The 19,285-nt window shown below is 52.6% G+C and overlaps 6 protein-coding genes across 6 annotated transcripts; 3 read left to right on the top strand and 3 right to left on the bottom strand.

The window, feature by feature from the left end:
- Window positions 1-1,646: 1,646 nt before the first annotated feature.
- D7B24_000675 (uncharacterized protein) lies at window positions 1,647-2,526 on the top strand (the record flags this gene model as incomplete). Its single annotated transcript, XM_028634927.1, has 5 exons — window positions 1,647-1,799; window positions 1,852-2,034; window positions 2,112-2,281; window positions 2,339-2,405; window positions 2,461-2,526. The coding sequence occupies 5 exons, from the start codon at window positions 1,647-1,649 to the stop codon at window positions 2,524-2,526; spliced, it is 639 nt and encodes a 212-aa protein (XP_028498116.1).
- Window positions 2,527-5,666: 3,140 nt separating this feature from the next.
- D7B24_000674 (uncharacterized protein) lies at window positions 5,667-6,197 on the bottom strand (the record flags this gene model as incomplete). Its single annotated transcript, XM_028634926.1, has 1 exon — window positions 5,667-6,197. One exon carries the CDS (start codon window positions 6,195-6,197, stop codon window positions 5,667-5,669), a length of 531 nt encoding a protein of 176 aa, XP_028498115.1.
- A 3,910-nt stretch (window positions 6,198-10,107) lies between these two features.
- D7B24_000673 (uncharacterized protein) lies at window positions 10,108-10,393 on the bottom strand (the record flags this gene model as incomplete). The annotated part of the gene is made up of 2 exons (XM_028634925.1): window positions 10,108-10,254; window positions 10,310-10,393. The coding sequence occupies 2 exons, from the start codon at window positions 10,391-10,393 to the stop codon at window positions 10,108-10,110; spliced, it is 231 nt and encodes a 76-aa protein (XP_028498114.1).
- A 591-nt stretch (window positions 10,394-10,984) lies between these two features.
- D7B24_000672 (uncharacterized protein) lies at window positions 10,985-12,253 on the bottom strand (the record flags this gene model as incomplete). Its single annotated transcript, XM_028634924.1, has 4 exons — window positions 10,985-11,263; window positions 11,319-11,764; window positions 11,820-12,116; window positions 12,178-12,253. The coding sequence occupies 4 exons, from the start codon at window positions 12,251-12,253 to the stop codon at window positions 10,985-10,987; spliced, it is 1,098 nt and encodes a 365-aa protein (XP_028498113.1).
- Window positions 12,254-13,063: 810 nt separating this feature from the next.
- Window positions 13,064-15,049, top strand: D7B24_000671 (uncharacterized protein; the record flags this gene model as incomplete). The annotated part of the gene is made up of 10 exons (XM_028634923.1): window positions 13,064-13,136; window positions 13,193-13,270; window positions 13,327-13,337; window positions 13,394-13,490; window positions 13,546-13,606; window positions 13,660-13,808; window positions 13,858-14,227; window positions 14,281-14,464; window positions 14,524-14,634; window positions 14,690-15,049. The coding sequence occupies 10 exons, from the start codon at window positions 13,064-13,066 to the stop codon at window positions 15,047-15,049; spliced, it is 1,494 nt and encodes a 497-aa protein (XP_028498112.1).
- Window positions 15,050-16,430: 1,381 nt separating this feature from the next.
- SPATA20 (spermatogenesis-associated protein 20) lies at window positions 16,431-19,215 on the top strand (the record flags this gene model as incomplete). The annotated part of the gene is made up of 3 exons (XM_028634922.1): window positions 16,431-16,704; window positions 16,971-18,575; window positions 18,635-19,215. 3 exons carry the CDS (start codon window positions 16,431-16,433, stop codon window positions 19,213-19,215), a joined length of 2,460 nt encoding a protein of 819 aa, XP_028498111.1.
- Window positions 19,216-19,285: the final 70 nt, after the last annotated feature.

The following is a 19,285-nucleotide window of genomic DNA, read 5'->3' as shown; positions in this document are numbered from 1 at the left end:
TTGATCCCGATCTACCTGCTGAAGATCGAAACACATACTGACCAAAAGATATCCCCGGTCGCTGACCAATGCAAAAGTCTCGCCGAGGCCAGCAATATTCCTTTGATGGCGCAGGGTGTTGTGCGAGATATACAGTTTTATCAGCCGACGACTGCGAGGTGTCATGTGCATCGAGTCCCGGATCGCGCATGTGTTTCATATGTCGATTGGGTGACTCGACTGAACGGGCCAGCTTTTCCTCCAGGCCATGACCTCAGTTTGTCCTTCGATATTATGATAGGATGAGTGCCAAGACGTGCTCAGCGTGCAGGCTGCTGAAACATACGAGGATATGACTCGCTGGGTGCCCCCATCTGAGCGGGAACGGATCTATGTTGGAGAAGGTTTGGCGTCAATGCACCTGGCAGCCTCCCCTGCGAACATTTGGTCATCGCTGAATACTCTTTACCATTCGGCAGAGCCGGTTTCGTCTCGTCGATCTGGTGCCAATCGCTCGTGCACTGCCCAAGTACACCTGGGCCCAGAACCCTAATGTACTTCAAACCTTTGGGGATCCACGGTGAGATCAGCCACCCCGGTTGCTCAGCCACTGAGCTGGTTCTGGCCTAAGGTTGCACTCGTATGCTGCCTGGCTAATGGTAAAAGTAGCAACATATGTAGGAATGCCGAGGCATCTTTGCTTAATTCGATATGTCTAAATTGGACGCCACGACCTCAAGGGCTTGAGCGAAACGATAACAGGTACTTCGACTTGTGGTGTCGATAATTGTGCCCACATATCGAAATCTTCTCAGAACTGCTAACGCACCTCGACTGCGCCGTCGGTCAAAATGATCGCAATCTTTTGCCCAATGTAGCCTCCTTACCTGCCATAGTACATGACCTTCGTCGCAGCAGACGTTCGATGCACGGCCGTTGCAAGAATCCCCGCAAGAACAGCCCCGATTGCGGTAGCTCATATAGGGGATCTAAGGATTAGCATTGACATGTCTACTGAAACGGCAACTGCTTCTGACTCGTAAAATGCTGCGCCCCGAATTGTCCCAGTAACCAGCATAATATTTCACCAGGATGTGTTTTTACCTGATGAAGGAAATAATTTCGCATGATGCTCGCTTGATTGCCTTCAAAATTGTGAGCGCTGGGTAACGCACCTGGGGCTTACGGCTCGTTGTTGATGTTTCGGCCACTTCCGTTTTTAGAGGCCCACGATCGTAGAGAACCAGACTGCGGGCCCTGCGCCAATCGCTGAGCTCTCCAGACCGACTAGACTCTGGATGCAATAAAGGTATCTCAGTTTCAAAGCCCTGGCTCCAGGTTACTGAGTCAAACTTAATATCACAGGCTTGACCGTGCACAAACTGATGATGGCCGCACTGCGGTGCGGATGTCTTTGACTCAGCATACGAGGGCAGCCTGACTCTAGAGCATGGGTTTAGAAGATGTGACATAGCAGCAGCAATTTGTTGTATTGTGTTAGCGTCTGTGGTCAACAGAAATTAGTATAAAGCGTCATGACATGGCTCATTCTTCTTGACTATTTTGATCTCAGCAGCAACTCACTCACAGTATCTTCTACTCAAAATACCCCCTTCTGACTTTTTATATCGACACCGACATCCATCACCACCCAGACCAAGATCATCATGCAGCTTTTCGCTACCACCAGTCTCGTTTTTGCTTTGTTGAACAGCATGGCAAGTGGCGCTGCTCTGCCTGAGCCGGCTCCTCTGCCTGCTGTCGGCGATGTTAACCCCATCATTCCTCCTTCGAAACAGGAGACTTTGACAGGTCTCAAGGTAATTAACCGTACGATGTGAGTTTTTGAGACGAGACTGACCGCCATCGCAGGGCACTGATGGAAAGCTCACCATCGGACCAGAGCCTGTACCGGCCACGACCAGACTGGCCAAGCGTGCTGGACCCATTGTTGTGGTAGTTGGAATCGCCGGCACGGCAGCCGCTGGTATCATTGTCAAAATGGCGATCGAAATTGGCGCTGAAACTATCAAGAACTTGGGCGAGTGGAATGAGGTTAGTCTCCCAGCTCCTCACTTTTGATCTACGAATTTCAGGAAACAGTATAGGCTGACACAAATACCAACAAACAGGCTAGAGAGGCATTCACGAAGAAAACCACTCAGGAGATGTGGGACCGCAATCCCGACTACGCAAAGTTTCCCGCGGCTGCTTGCTACAACAAGGGTTATACCCTGGCGGACCCCGCCAAGATCGATGGTCTGCGCTCTGCCAAGTTTGAGCTGGGCCTGCTCAACACCGAGTTCGCCTCCCAAAGTGTTCTATAGTTCTGTGACCTTGCTAACACAAGCACTGCTAGCTACGACTGCATGTACATCCAAGGAGGCAATCAGTTCAGGACCAACTCCGAGGGCGGTTACATCAACGTAAGGATCCCCGAGAATTTGCGGCGCTGAACATCATTCACTGACAAATATTTAGCTTTCCTACACTTACGATCCTACTCGTTGCACCTTCGAGGGCAGCGGCGATCTGACCTGCAAATAAACAAGTCGAAGTCATTCAACAACTGATTTACCTGTCGAATTTTCTTTTGTGTACACCTGATGATCGACGGCACAGCGTTCGGCGCCACTCGTTCGGCGCCACTCGTTTGGCTTTGCTTTTCATGTATCCTTTCGCTTTGATCCGCTTAGACTGATAAAATGGAGATGTCTAGAAAATCTTATGAATGATGTATGAAAATGTGCCGCGGGACCCAGTTGGTGTGACCAGGTAGGACAGCGTTTGCCAACGGCCGGGTCGTAATACTGACTCCGCCACGCCCCTTCTTCTGAGTGGCAGTAGACTTGGTCGCGCTCAAGCTGAAGCTCGTGCAGTATGCCTTGGACCTTGGAATCAGAGCCCCAGGTGGCGAGCGAGGAAAGGTTTCAATCTAGATTGGCGGAGATCGAGTTATCTATGCAACACGGTATTATATCAACCAACCGAAGCTTCCCCCAAGACTCCCCCACCGAATCCCTCAACACCTTTCCCACCCTCCACAGGAAATACTCTGCTTTGATTACTGTCAGGATGTACCTGTGTAATCACCGGACAGGGCGCCTCGGGGTAGCTCACAGTGTTCGAGGTTACGGAGGCATAGACACAAGGGCTACGGGCAGCCCTTTTAGATGCGTAGAGCCAGAGTTTAGATTTACTTCCATTATAGGCCTGGTGACTAATTATCAGATCACTTACGGACAGCCTCTTCACTCTTCTCTCACACTCGATTTGACACAAATACATCCCGCCTCCGAAATCCCACTTCTTGCATCACATTGTCATATCACCTCCCCTGCTACGTGTATCAAAGCACAACCCAATATTTCAGAGAAATAAGGATGTGCGAAAGTACATACCAGCTTGCCACGAACTTCTAGTCAAGTCTTTCAATTGTCGGTGTCAGCCTGCCAAGAATTGAGATCAGATTTTGTCGAGAAGACTAAATCGGTTCAACTATTATAATCATATAGGACTATTTCAAACGCTCGAGCATATTGATAGTCCTGTCTGCCGACCTCGTGGACCCGCCATGCATCATGAGTATTGCCGACTTGCTAGGCACCTCGACGCATCATCAATGCACGTTAGGGTTGTGAGCACGGTGCTCGAGAAAGGCCGCGCATTGTATAGACTTCTTCTGAGCGTGTGACATATGATAGTATTGCCGAGTACTAAGACATATTGACACAGAACAGCCCTTCAGCTACGTCACTACATGGAGTTCGGCTGAGACTGTGTCAGTGCCTCCAAGAATTGGGCATCGTCTGACCAATACGTTCTTTCGGTACTGAAAACGTGCACGTTACACGCCCTGAATGAGAGGAATTGATCTTTAAGACACGGGTGTTAAGTCAGCCGCTGGCAGGAAAATACAGCCGAGACACTATAGTACATGGTATAAACATTCGACGCGGCCCGAGATCATCGAGACACGGCCAGCGGCAAGGATAGGGAATAAACCCGATAGGCTACATTATGTGTTGCAAGATCTCACCTACAGGTATCTATTAGCAGTAGGGTTGAATTTGGAAAAGAGTGAGAGATTATAAGTAGAGCCGGATAATCTGCAATCAACCAGGGTTTCCAGATACAGCTCTAGATACTGTATCACCTTCAAAGTCTTTTAGTCCCATCACCACCTAGCTCGCTAGCAACTATCTTCCCGCCATCTCAATCTTTCAACAAACGATCAAGAATCAAAAAACATGCAGATCTCGATCATCATCCTCACGACCCTCGCAGGCTTCTGCCTAGGCACCCCTAGCCTCAAAGCTAGAGATATCAGGGAGCTGCAAGGCCGCCAGACCTGTGCGATTCCCAACCTCGGTTGCTACAATAATAGAGACTGCTGTGGCGGCCTCTCGTGCGACTTTAGCGAGAGCTGCTGCCTTCCCAACATCGACGACAGCGATTTTGGCAAGAGACAGAACTGCGGCTGCTGCCGCAAGTGAGATTCGTCGACATTTTGGAAGAGTTCAAATGAAGGAAAGACTTCAGTCAGTCGTTTCATGGAGTTCTGGAGATTTCAAGTTGTTCCGAGGGTCATCAGACTCGGGTGAAACTTTACGAATAGGACATATTGGGCGAGTAGAGCGTATTAGTTGCAGAATAAATTCAACTCGGACTCTTCAGAACGTCAAAAACAACCATTATGACTGATATCCGACAAATTTGTAGCTCTATGAAACAAGTTTTCGAACCCGAATTTTGCTAGACTTCTCATGAAGACAAAGGACAGCCAAGATTCCGTCATGAAAATATAAGGCTAAGAGTGATAGTATCGTAATGAATACATTAGAGTCTATCACTGAGGATATAAGGTTGCGCGAATGCAATGGTCTTCGTCATGGTTGTAGAAGAAGCTGGCGCCAACCATTCTCTCTTCGGCGAATTACTGGGCTTGATTCTTGAGATATAGTAGCACTAGTAGTGTCGGCCATAAGATCTGAAACCCCATTTCGCCGCCGTGAATAATGCCTCCTGATGGTTTGTGCTGCTATCATGGTACTGAAATGCTAAGATCTATATGGAGATCACAAGTCTGACAGGGGTCGCCTGCTCTTGGATTTTGGAGCTCCAAGTGAAGGGCTCTAGCATATTGAGGAATTTGGTTGCAAGAGAGGTCAGTGGGCTACATATTTGAATAACATCACTTATTCCCCTTGCTGAACACACCCCAATAGATAAAGATTTGTTTGTCGTTCACTCGTCGTGAGGCTGATTCGACATGAGCATGTACAGTGTCGTGATGAGAACCGAATATCCCTTGTTTGCGGTGCGCAGCTTTTTCATGATGTTTTCTCTATAAATCTGGCGAAATAGTACCCATGAGAAAGATCAACAAACCTTGCACGGTTGGTGTGTCACACTATGAAAATCTGCAGGTCTGAAGAAATGGCGGCCCTATGTTGCCCTAGTTCTTGGATTCCGCTGACTCCCTCTCCTGCTTCAGGTTTCATGTTACCCTCTGAAATTCTGCGTTCTTGTCCGTTCTATTTCCGGATCAAAACCATACCTTGTGATAAACATCATTAGGTTGTAAGCCCCATGGTCTCAATTGGATAAGCAAGATCAACTTCTCTTTATCTTGAATAGCTATTGCCGATGAGAGACAACCCAGATATCATTGTTACGGTGTATGCTTAATCCCAGTTGTCCCACGCCTCCTGAGTACACGGGAAGTTACAAGCCTTCCAGTAGCCACCCTCCACTCCCAGAAATCCACCCAACTCATTCTGCCTTTCTCCACAGTCCCATCCAGGCACATCATTGCCGTCAAGTCTGAGCCAGTCTGGTTCGGACACGCCATCCGAACCAATGTAGCTGGTACTAGCATGGAGGTCGCCGCTCTTGGGCACCTTGGGATCGTCGAACACAACGTGGAATCCAGGACTTGTTGGCTCCCATTCCTTAATTGCGAGTGTTTTGCAGTTTGAATCAGTTACCACGGCGACTCGATCGGCTTCACCATTGCCAAGATTGGTGCCACTCCATTCCAGGGTGGTTCCGCCGGCGATGACAAAAACACAGTTGCCTTTCGGCGGCTGATTCTTCTCACAAGCTTGCTTGAAGTCGACAGGGTGGTCATCGCGCCGCGAGACGCTTGCCAAAGGCTTTGCGCTTGCGATAGCGGCAGAGGTGAGCAGGAAGGATGTAAGTTGCTGAAAATGCATGATGGTCTGAGAATTGCTGAGATGGTTTTGGTGGAAGGTATAGTTGTGATGGTGACGGTGGTAAAGGTAACGGTGATTGTTTTATTGGTGGTGTTGCTTATTGTGCGGTTGCTGTATCGAAGTCCTAGGTCTCAGAGCAGGGAGTGATCTCAGCATTATATAGCGAATTCTGTGTGCGTTTAAAAGCAATACTGAGGCCATTGACGTCTGCCCAGGCTGGAATCTAAATTCAAGTACGGCACTGCCCTTCGATCGTCGGTCACAATCCTTCGCGCTAAACGAAGCCCCATCATAGCCCCCAAAACAACATTGGCAGCAGAATGCGCTGACGGATCACAAACCATTCATGGGACCAAGCCATGTCGGCGGAACGTTGGTTGTGGAAAATATGCAACTCCATGATAACTAGTCCCAAGAATTGTGATACAGTATGACGCATGGTGAGACACAGTTGGAGGTCTCCCCTCATATAGTAGCATCCTGGCCCCCAAACCCGGAGTCCGTCGTCGATCATGGACTGGTTCGCGGAGATGTATACTGTTCAAGGGGAGGCATCCCGACATGGCAATCCTTCATGACGTAAAATGCCCCTTTGAATCGAAAGTTGCGGCTGAAATGGTATTAATGTAAAAACTGTAAAAAGTCAACATGCCCATTAAACACGCGTACTTCCACTCCATTCACTGTCATAATGATACTAACGTTGCATTCAAACCCAACACGGCAACATTTTACGAAGAGGTGCTGCTCATACTGGGACGTCATCGCTGCTATCTCAGAACGACCACAGCTGGTCATTAATCACTTTGAGCAAGCGGGTGCTCACATGTCTGGACGCAATCATGCCATGAACTTCAGCGAACGAATATTCGACTACAACGGCACGGTTACGCCGCACGCCTGTCACCTAAATGTGTTCCGCACAATCGAAGACCATCGCTGTCTTGTCAAGTTCCATGTCGACCACGGCCCCGAAACTCCAAGCGCTCAGTCCATGCCACCCCTCTGTTCGCTAGGGACTGCCAAAAGTTCAATTAATGGGATGAGTCGATCACGTTACATGGTTTGAACGTTTTTTGACTCTTTGTGCATCTACTTATTGAACTGACAGGCAGCATTTTATTGAGGGCCTGTTTGTAGTTTCGGCTGCTCGTCGCATTTTGATTCCGGCTGCTGAGGTTCAACCCCACCTTCATGGAGGAGCGAAATAATTTGGTCCCGCAGGATTTGGAGACACAGATCAAGGTCACCTACCTGAGTTGAAGTGTATGGTAGACAGTCATACGCAACTAGCTTTTGACGAAAGTATATCTAAGTAAGCGTTGGTTTGTTCAGGATCGTACTGGTCATCAATCGTATGGCCTTAACATTACAGGCGTGAGTGGCGAACACGGGGTAGCAAGGCATGAAAAATGATGCTTCTGCCGCAACAACCACAACGCTCCTCTATTCATCCACATAAGCAACGCCTTCATCATGACAGACCTGGAAAGAGCAGTCATACCTTCTCCATGAACTCTCCCGGCGGCCAAGCAAGCCACAGGCTCGTCAATGTGGCCACCACAAGCACCAGTATGACCAGCTCAAATATCACTAAAAGCACCTTGAGCGTTCGGCCCAGCTCCGCAGCTTGCAAGAATTGCTGTGCATCCGGACATCAGAAACAAAACTACCGCAACACATACTCGATTGAATCGGCGATATGCTCATCGCAGAAAGAGGTACTAGGGTTCTCAAGCTGGCTAACGCTATTCCAGCCGTCGCATTCCTCAATAATCCGGTCTCAACAAAGATAGCCCTCTGGCGCGACGACATGAGGACCCTCATTGATGGGAACGCAATCGTCAACCCAGCGAATGAACAGGGGCTTGGATGCTTCCAGCCGTCACACTGATGTATCGAGAACGTTATTCATGCAACAGCCATTCCTCGACTGCGCGACGAGTGCCGCCAAGCCATGAATGGACGGCTCACTGACTTGACTCTCGGCGAGAGCATCGCCATCAAGGGTTACTGCCTGCCGTCTCGGCATGTTGTGCACGCTGTTGGACCCCAACTTGCACCGCAGTCAAAACCTATCACCAGTGAGAGGGATCAACTGGCTGCGTGCTGCAATTTTGCACTCGAGGCCGTTAAGACTCTACCTGTGCTGGACTCTGGGCGCAAAATCATTGGTTCCTGCTGCATCTACAGGTCTCTTCTCATTCCCATCTTCCCTTAATACAAAAATTGCCGTTTACGAGGTTTGTCAGTGGTTTATGCGGCATCCTGACACTACGGTCACGGATTTCATCTTTGAAGTCTTTACGGATGCTGACGAATTTGCCTGGAGACGTTCAAACCTCTACAGGATGGGTGGGCGGCATAACTTCTACCTTGCGAAATGTTGCCAGCGCCTCAGATCGAGTGTCATTCCATCGAAACAGCCTGAGGTTGGCTCGCTTCAGCGGACACCATCTCGGTCAGTGTTGACGCCGAGCTTTTTGCAGCTGCAGGCTTGGGTTACAATTATAGGACCCTGTTCTCTCGTATCTTTCCTTCAAGAAGAGGCATGGTCTGTGAACAATGTATGGCGTATTTGGGTTTGATGGTTGGTCTTCCGAACAGGACCGCTGGGGCTACTTTTTCACCCGCCTCGGCTTGGTCAAGAACTGACCGCGATCGGAGCTTCATGACGGGCTCCTGTCCTGATTACGCAGGTCCGGTGTCAGGGTTTATATCAGGACTTCGAATGCCGATGGCCTGATTCTCGCCCATGGCTGGCCTGCAGAAAGTCTCTCCAGGCCTCAGGGGTCGTATACCGTACTTCAACGTCTTGCTTATTGCCGGCCTGAAGCAACGATGCCCTCAAAACCACTTCAGCTGGCAGCTGTCCGGCACTTAAATGCCTCTTCGCAACAGCTTACGGATTTCAGTCAAGGACCACGATGCCAATACTGCGAGGGAAGGACGTCCATCTGCGTGCGGGTTGGGTCACGGTTCAATTGGGCGCCTTTCGAAGCTGGCGAGGAGACGTTGGATCGATTCCGATCACATGTCGGACACAGAGCAAAAAGAACCGTCAAATTAGAGCTGGGCGTGGGATTGAATGCTCCCAGTGTTTTGAGGTGGCTGAAGGAAGATCTCCCTCGGCACTCGAGTGCCAATGTCCAACTCGTGAGACTAGGAATGGGGCCAGAAGCTGAAATCGACTCTGACTTGAAGAATGGGCAGCTCGCAACAAGTATCAATAGAGACATCAAGGTCTCGAACAAAACGTTGCTAAGCTAGTAGACAGATCGCACGAAAGTTAAATGCATGAGTACATCAGGTCATAGTCTTCATCTTGCAACAACTACATAATGGTGCTGCAGTCAAAGCACATTCCTACAGCTCAAGCAGGCGGTCTTAAGGTAATCGAGGATAGTCTGGTCTTGAGAGTGCTTGTGCAACGCTTCAGTACTTTACTCACTAGATTTAATACACTTCTCTTGGGATCTGGTTGCTTTAGATTCATGAATAGGTAGCATGAGGTAGAAAATGTATCAGTCGGGCATACCTAGAGTTGATGAATGAGAAGAGAGTGATGAAATGAAGTGGGTTGAGCCCAACAAGATACACAAGGAACGTGAAATAAGCATGCAATACAGAGGACAGGGAACTATATTTGATAAATAGCTAAGTGATATAAAGTATTATGCATGGCAGACAGCGGTCACTGTGAACGAATGCTACGGTGTCCCGGTATAATCTGCTTGCGTCTTGACTAGTCTTTCCAGTGGCGTGAAGTTTGGGATGATACTAACAGTGATCAAGGGCATGGATGGAGGGTAAAGAGAAAATTCCATTCGCTACTCATATTCACTGTAACCTATCCGCCCCCAATCGAACTTTCCCCCAAGTGCTGGTTGTATACACAATTTCCAAGAGATCAAGAAGAACGACCTCCCTGACCGACATTATCCCCCTTCGCAAGCCCTTGGCTCTGACCGCCGCTGGCGTTCAGGCCCTGGATACCGGCACCCTTCTCATGCTCAGGCATGGGCGCAGTCTTGTCTGCACGGGCAACATGTGAGTCCTACGATCGTTAGTGCGGGCCATGTGTTCGACTGATGCTGGAAGGCAGGCTTTACCTTGACTTCACCAGCGCCGTGAATGATGTTTTGGCCGTTCTCAACGGCGTTATCGGCAATATGACCTTCTCCCTGGCGAGGCATTTTTGGCAGTGTGTCCTTTAAAGACTAGTTAAAGACGAGAGCCGTGATATATATGGGGTTCGATATGGGATAGATACTTGAATGTTGATGAATGGCTGCGAAAGATCCGCTGAGAAGAAGCTGACGCTGCATTTTAAAAGGACTCCAGATGCCGACCGCCGTCAGTGACATTGACGTCATGAGCAATTCGTTCTCCAATTCTTCAGAGGCCAAGAAACTTTGCGGCATCGTGAGGTTGGGCGACTACCGTGGAGAGCGTAACGTCATGGGCGGGTCAGCAGTAACCAGCATCGCGATGGCAACTGAGAAGAGTGCCCATGTGCTGTGGGCATCCCTACATCCACCGCCGGAGTGAAAGCTCCGTGCATTGCTCTGAGGGGTCTGGCTGGCTTGGCGTGTCTACGGCCTACACGCTACATCATCTGATTAACAGAGGTTCCAGAATCCGGGTGACCCCCGGCGATCTCGATTGATCATGGCTTACTACTCCTGTCTCAAAATTCGACTTTCGGAGTTTTCATTACTTGAAAGACACGGAACCAGGGGCACTCAAAAAGGTTCTGACTAAAAATGGAGGACTCCCTGTTTCCCTTAGGCAAAGTACTGGCCCGCAAAACCAGGCAAGATCTGCTGGCCTTCTGACGTCTCGTAGCTCGTCCCCTTCTTCTGCTGCCACTTTTGCTTCAGCGTCGTAAATTCTCCCATCGTCGGCACGGGGTGGCCGCCTGCTTCAAACTCGTTCCGCGTGAAGCCCTCACGCTTGAGTACAGGCGAGTCAATCGTTTTGAGGATGAGATCGTTTTGCGGCCGCGCAAAATATAGCAGCCCCAGACGGTCGACGTGCCGCTGGTCCTTTGGCGGCACAGAGACCTTGTATTTCAAAAGTTAGCATGTAACGCCAAGATGCTCTGGCCAAAGCACCCACCCGGTGAACTGTCGACCTGATGTACCCGCCTGTCAGGAAGCTCAGCGCATCACACGTGTTGACGGTCAGACTGCCGTCGAGCGGCTTCGCCCACTTCCACTGGCCAGACTCGTGGTCACGGATCTGCAGCGCCGCCACCGGCTGCCGGAACAGCAACGTGATGGTGCCCAGGTCCGTGTGGCCCCTCGACCAGAGCCCGTCGCCGAGCTGGTCAATCTCTGCCTGTGAGAATTTCGCGTACTTCATGTACCGCAAATGGGATTCGTCGTGCGTTTCCCACCTGTGCACCTTCGTGAAGAAGTCTTCCGGGAGCTCGAGCGCCAGGGCAATGAGGTGGTTCAGCGGGTCGAGGACCTTGTCGTGGAGGTCCTTGGCAAAGGCGTCAATCTCGTCAAGGCGCTCTTCGAGGAGCTTGGGCACAGGCTGCGTGATGTGACCGGATTTAGCTATCAACTGGTCAGCGTCCTAATCTGCGTGTCGCAGTCGCAGCGCAAGACTTACTTGCCATGTTCCAGACTTCCGTCTTATCGTAGATGCCACCGCTGAGGAGCCGCCTACCCGCAGGTCGGTACCCATTGTAATCACCCGAGTCCAGGTCCGGTTCGTATTCGAGCTTCTCTTCGAGGGGAAGTTCATAAAAACGCTGGCCGAGGGCAAATTGCCGGTCGACTGCTTCCTGCGGAATGCCAAAGTTGGTGACGTAGAAGAAGCCCTTTGTACGGATGGCCTCGAGGAGCGTCTTGACGAGCTCCGCATTGCCTTCGGGTGTGCCATACTTCGCGAGGTCAATCGTCGCAACTGCGCGATGTCCCGTGTTAGTGACCTTTGAAATTTCTGATTGCGTCAAGTGAGAACTCACGGTCGGCCCAGTCCAGGTCCTCCTGCGTCTCCGAGACGTGGGTGTATTCGTACAGTTGAGGAACGGCGGACGGCATTTTGAAGAATCAATAGGCTTGATCGCGATGCCAGAATACCATCAATGAATGATGAAAACATAAAAAGTGCCATGCCCAACTCACAGATCTCATACGTCCTATCTTTATCGAATCGATTCCTGATTATCAATCGCAACACGCCTCTCCGAACCGGCCATCGGCAGCGCCTCGAACACCGCGAACCACCCACAACACCACCAACACCGGACCTCCACCGATGCAACAGCAGGACAATGTCGTGATCTCGTATCTCCAGCGTTTCTCCGTGATGTGCCTCCCGTCCATCCATGTGTTTGGACGATTCACCAATTGATCCCCGCATTCGTCATCTGGTATCGGATTGTGCAACCCATCGGCTCCGCCCCTCCGCTCGCCGACCGCCACACCCAGACCCCGGGCTCTGCCGCACCGGCACCAGCGCTGCCGTCGCACCGCATGTCAGCGTTGCAAAAGACGCCACCCCGTCGCAGCGCCGGGTTCGGAGCCAGTGGTGATGGGCAAGCCTGCACCTACACTGCGCCTGCAGATCCTGGCCCTTTCGTCCTTGGTCAGAATCAGGGTCTTCCGTTTGGGCGATCCTTTGGGGGGTCTGGGCCGCGACGTATTTCACCATCGGCTCTGCGATTGCGAGTGTCCAGCCGGAAGTCGGTCTTGCTGCCGATTGGAGTCTGAAATCTTCTCCTGGCGGCCCTGAGCCTGACGAGGCGGGATCATATAAGCTCGAATAGGTCTGAGAGGCTTCTGATTGTCATGCCAGATGATGACGCAACGGTATTTTGCTCTCTGACAAGCGTCAAAGTCGATTCAAGCATGGGGGCCATCAAATCTGCCATCAAGGGCAACAAAGTGGGTGGTGTGGTTTGGTCCGTTTTCGACTGGTATCGTATGTTCGCTGCTGTCATGGCCTCTACTCGCTGTTCCAGGCGCTGATCGCGATAGCGTCCCACTACCCTGTCGAGGAGAGAAGGCTGCTTCGAAAGCTTGATCTCTCCATACTTGTCTTTGGATGCCTTAGTTGTGAGTCATTATCATGACATTAAGTCTTCTGCTTGATGTACTGACATGTGGCCTAGTCTTCTGCCGGGTTGGTTTTGACGCCCTTGACTGTACGAGACGTTCTCACGGCTTACAGGACACCAGTTCCTCGGACAGCAAAATATCACCAATGCCTATGTTTCGGGCATGCGCGAAGATCTAGGCGCTTTTGGCAATGAGTTGAACTACTATGTCGTTGCTTGTAGGTCTTCCCTTGATGTGCACAATGACGCTCAAAGAGATTGACCAGAGCCAAGATAACACGGCCTACGTCCTGGGCCAGATCCCACTGATGACTCTCCAGACCAAGGCAAAGATGTACGATGGAGTCCGAGAACCCTGGGAGATTGCTGAATGCTTACGCTAGACAGTGCTCCATTTCTCCTTCCATCGCTGCAGATTGTCTGGGCCGTCGTCGCGTTTTGCCAGTCCGAGATCAAACATAGTTGGCATCTCTACATCCTACGCGCCATCACCGGCTTCCTCGAAGCCTCCTCCTTCGGCGGCACTCATCTGATTCGTAAGCACTTCTGTCTCTTCGGGCCCATAGCTTGACTTACGCGCCACAGTCGGCAGCTGGTTTAAAAACGAAGAACTCTTCAAGCGCGCCGGCGTCTGGTTCATGGGCAACTCTCTCGGGTCCATGTTTTCGGGTTACCTCCAGGCCGCGGCCTATCGAAATCTCGACGGAGTATACGGCAGGGCGGGCTGGCGTTGGCTGTTCATCGTGCAGGGCATCATTACGTTGCCGTTAGCATTCCTGGGGTTTGCATTCTGGCCCGGACTGCCGAGCTCGCCAAGACGGTGGTTCTTCACGGCGGAGGACCACGCGTTGGCCGTCAAGCGGATCCCGACCGTTGAGAACGAGGGAATCACCTGGAAGACATTCAAGTACACTCTGTCACGGCCAATGTGGTGGATATGCGTGCCGTGTTACATGTGAGGTTCCTGGTGCACGTCACACAAGATTCGGGCTAATACATGATCGACAGCATGCTATGCCAGGCACATTACTGGACCGGTTACATGGCGCTGTGGTTGCGTCACGCCGGCTACTCGATCGAGCTGGTCAATATCCTGCCGACCTTTATCGATCTGCTGCGGGCTCTGTCGTCATGGCTAGGGACTACGCTGGCGGGCTGCCTCAGCCTCAGGGGGCTCTGGTCATTTCAGGCTGTGAGTGGCGACCGACGAAGTGCGACGTAGGCGTCTGAGATTGCTGACATGCCTGCTAGTCCTTTGTGTTCTTTGCGCTCATCGTGCTATCCGTCTGGAACGTGCCCGATGTGCTTAAGTTCTGCGCCTTCTACTTTGGCGGCTTCTCTGGCATGGCGTCTCCCATCCTGGTGAGCAGTTTCGCCTGATACAAAACCGGGCGAGCGATCAAGCTGACCGAGACAGTATTCGTGGGTCAATTTTACCCTCAAGGAAAACTACGGCGAGCGCGGACTGATCATATCGTCCATGATGACGCTGGGCTTCTGTAACCAGATCTGGATCCCACTGTTCACGTTCCCGACGGTCGAGGCGCCGCGGTTTCCCAACGGGTACCCTGCTGCAACAGTCTTCGAGTTTATCATGTGGGCGATCCTGATGTTCGGCATATGGTACATGAAGCGATGGAAGCAGAGGAATCCTGACCTCGAGATGCGACTGGCGCGTGAGGCGGCGACACGTGCAGAAGGTGGCGACGGTAGCCCGTCGGTGCTGGGTTCAGAATCGGAGGGGATAGAAGATGGCAAAGGCAATACGGCAAGCTAAAGGGGTGAGGAGGTTCGAAAAGGGGTGTGAAGATGACTTGAAGACGAGGCTCCCCACCATGTTCACTCACGATCATCATTGAAGCTTGATATTGCACCGCGTCGGGGCCTCTCGCGCCGTCACGTGACTTGAGAAGAGTACAATGATGCCGAAGGCGGGGCAGCTCTTTCCCTCGATGCTGTCTAGCGCGTCATTGCCTTGATGAATGCAGCACAGCAACAGGACCCGGAATCCAGGGAAGGTGGGGCCTAGGCGGGACTGTGGTGGGGTCATGGAGGGGCTGCGCTTGGAGCACCTCGTCATTCGGCCTGTCATGGTACTGCCATCAGTGCCCTGGTCGCTGCCATGTCAGTGGAAGCATCCACCCCAGTGTAACGCCCCCGCCCCCCCAGTGGTACTGCTGCTGTCAATCGAGCAGTGCCCAGCAGCAGCACCACTGACAGTCACGACAGCGATCACGGGAATCAGCCATTACGACACTACACATGTCGACACCGCTGGCATACTGCTGCCTCTGCGTGCCACTGGACGGTGCAGCATGGACCCTTGATCTTTTTTCTCGTCCGTCCCCTTCCCTGGCCTTCGGGACGATGTCACATCAGTCGGACTGTCAGTGTGTCGTTGTATAGTGTGCTCCGATGACCTTTGAATCATGCATTTATTTCTCGTGCCTCTCCCTCTCCTTCCTCTCCTCATAATCTGTGCCAACGCGCGTCGGATTGTTTCGAAATGATTACTGGGTCGCAGAGTCTCTATGTGCACATGACTGTACAGATGTAGCAACCAAGCTGGATTATCACTATCACGCTCCTCCACTAAAACCTCCTACTGTACCACTGGAGAGGGGTGGAGGGAAGGACTTTGAATTTCTCATCCTGGCCTTGCCTAAACAAGGAAATGGCTCTCTTCTGCATTGGGCTGCAAGGCAGATCCCATCCCATCAGGCCCGTTTTCTATTGTTGTTTAATCATCTCAATTTCCTCCGTAGCGGACCCTTTCATCCTTCAGCCCTTCAGCCCTTTTTTTTTGGCCTTACTTCGCCATTGAAATCGACGCCTCTCTCCTCACCCCTCTTCCGTCATCTACATGACTCGCGTGTCCTCCGACCTGCCGACCTGCCGCTGCCGCTCTTTCTCTCACCCCCACCTCATCCACTACCTACCACTACCGAACAATCTGCTAGTCCTGTCCCGGCCGGCCGCTTCTTTGCCTCGCTACTGTCTACTCTGACCTGCTTTGTGCTGGTCTGTTCCGTTCTTAGCTGGACTGGGCCGAACTGACGCACCGAACTCCGAATCGAAACAAGATCTTGATACCCCCGCTACCCTCCCCCCGCCCGCCCGCCGTCGCCCCTCGAACCCCTTCGCGTGTTTCTTGCGCGATGATCCCCTCCGAGCTGTCGCAGTCTGCTCTGTCTGCCAAACTCGGATCTGAAGCCATGGCCACGAACTCGACCGACCTGCCGCCCCAGCCTGTCGCCGCCCCGGAACTGGCTCCGAGCCTACGCAACCGCGCCGACCAGAGCAACAGTCCTTACATACAAGGCCAGATCAACAGCCCTGTCGCCTGGCAGCTGCTCGACGATGAGGCTGTCGAACGCGCCAAGAGGGAGAACAAACTGATCTTCCTGAACATTGGCTTCAAGGCTTGCCACTGTGCGTGCTCGACCCCCACCATCCCATCCCATCCCTCCCTGCCTTCTGCCGCAGCTGAGCATGCTGGTCTTTGCAGTTCGGCTTCCCTCCCAAATCATCCTCTCGCAGCGTCCTTGTCGACCTCGTCAGTGCCTGACAGGCTAAGAGAGAGAGCGAGGAAGGGAGATGAAGAGAGAGAGAGAGAGAGCGTGTGTGTGTCAAATACACGCAGCAGCGCATCGCCCAGGACCCCACTTCTGACTTTTCGATAGACTGCCGCCTGACAGCCATCGACTCCTTTTCCCATCCCGAATGTGCCTCGCTCCTCAACGAGGCCTTTGTGCCTGTCATTGTTGACCGCGAAGAGCGACCCGATCTCGATACCATCTACATGAACTATGTCCAGGCCGTCAACGGCGCAGGCGGCTGGCCCCTCAACCTCTTCCTGACACCCGAGCTCGAACCAGTCTTTGGCGGCACCTACTGGCCTGGTCCAGGCGCACATACCAAGACGGGGCCCGAAGAAGAGGAGGGTGTTGACTTTCTGGCCATCCTCAAGAACCTGAGGAAAGTCTGGCAGGAACAGGAGCCTCGGTGCCGCCAGGAAGCCAAGGAGGTCCTCTCCAAGCTGCGCGAGTTCGCCGCCGAGGGCACACTGGGCACACGTAGCACGGTCCAGATGAGCAAGATCGGCCTGACATCCTCGTCTACCGCCCCTGTCGCTTCGGCTGTATCGACGGAGAATCCGGGTGCTGGCAAGACGGCCGCTGATGTTTCGAGCGAACTCGATCTCGACCAGCTCGAAGAGGCCTACTCCCACATTGCTGGCACCTTTGATCCGGTCTATGGTGGCTTCGGTCTGGCGCCCAAGTTCCCTGTGCCCGCGAAACTGTCCTTCTTGCTGCGCTTGCCGCATTACCTGCATCCGGTCCAGGATGTCGTGGGCCCGACCGAATGTGCACACGCCACAGAAATGGCCTTGTTCACCCTTCGAAAGATCCGTGACAGCGGCCTGCGTGACCATGTTGGTGGCTGCGGTTTCGCGAGATACTCCATCACTCCGGACTGGAGCATTCCCCACTTTGAAAAGCTAACTTCGGACAATGCTCTCCTGCTGGGCCTGTATCTTGATGCCTGGCTTATTAGCAACGGAGACAAGGATGGTGAACTCTATGATGTCGTCGTTGAGCTCGCGGACTATTTTTCGAGCCCGCCGATGCGTCTTCCCGGAGGCGGTTTTGCTTCCAGTGAGGCCGCCGACTCCTATTACAGGCGTGGCGACACTGATGTTCGCGAGGGCGCTTTCCACCTGTGGACGCGCAAAGAGTTTGATGCTGTGATTGGCGACGAGCATGAGGCGACGATTGCCGCTACGTACTGGAACATTCTGGAGCACGGCAACGTGGAGCCCGACCAAGATCCGAACGACGAGTTTATGAACCAGAACATCCCCCGCGTGCTGAAAGAGCAGAGCGAAATCGGCAAGCAATTTGGCATCAGCGGGGAGGAAGTCGCTCGTGTCATTGCGTCGGCGAAAGCCAAGCTCAAGGCGCATCGTGGTCGGGAACGCGTCCGCCCTGAGCTTGATGATAAGATTATTTCTGGTTGGAACGGCCTCGTCATCTCTGCGCTCGCAAGGACAGGCGCTGCGCTGGCAGTCAAGGACGCCGCGAAGAGCGCTCAGTACCTGGGTGCTGCCATCCAGTCTGCTGAATTTGTGCGGGCACAGCTGTGGGACGAACAAGAGAAAACGCTGTACAAGGTGTTCCGCGGCACTCGGGGCTCTACAAAGGCCTTTGCCGAGGACTATGCGTACCTGATCGAGGGCCTCATCGACTTGTACGAGGCCACAGGCGAGGAAAACTGCATTGCGTTTGCCGACGAGCTTCAACGTGAGTTCGGAAATGTGCGTACTTGAAGCCATAGATCGCTGCTGACTTTTGTGGTACAGAAACACAGATCAAGCTCTTCTATGACGCCTCGGCTCCAACAACTTCGGCCAGCCCCAACCCTCTACCGGCTCACTCGTCGTGCGGCGCCTTCTTCGCTACGACCGAAGATGCAAAGCACACCATTCTCCGCCTCAAGGATGGCATGGACACCGCCTTCCCCTCCAACAACGCCGTCTCCGTGTCCAACCTCTTCCGCCTCGGTGTCGCTCTCGCCACCGAAACCTACACCGCGCTGGCTCGCGAGACGCTCAACGCCTTTGAGGCCGAGATCCTGCAGTACCCCTGGCTATTCCCCGGACTCCTTTCCGGTGTGGTCAGCTCCCGCCTCGGCGGTCGCACATATATCGTCGTACGAGATCCCTCTGGCGCCGACGACGAGACTGTCCGCAAGGTCTTCATCAAACTGTACGGCGAGGCGCGCGGCGGTCTGCGCAACCTGATCATCGTCAAGGGCCCAGATGACCTCGTCGTCAGGCGGAACCCGGCTCTCGCTGAACTGGTGGCTACTGGGAAGCCCGGGGCGTACGTCGTGGAGGAGGGCAAGTTCAGACCATGCGCCAAGGAGGATGTGGAGTACTAGGACAGACGGACAGATAGGCACAGTAGAGAGATGTCAGAAGGAAAAGGGGGAAAAAGAACGCCGTCAGTGG

The sequence above is a fragment of the Verticillium nonalfalfae genome (genome assembly GCF_003724135.2).
Source record: "Verticillium nonalfalfae strain VnAa140/NRRL 66861 chromosome Unknown scaffold_11, whole genome shotgun sequence".
NCBI lineage: Eukaryota > Fungi > Ascomycota > Sordariomycetes > Glomerellales > Plectosphaerellaceae > Verticillium > Verticillium nonalfalfae.
This window is presented reverse-complemented; position numbering and strand designations above follow the sequence as displayed.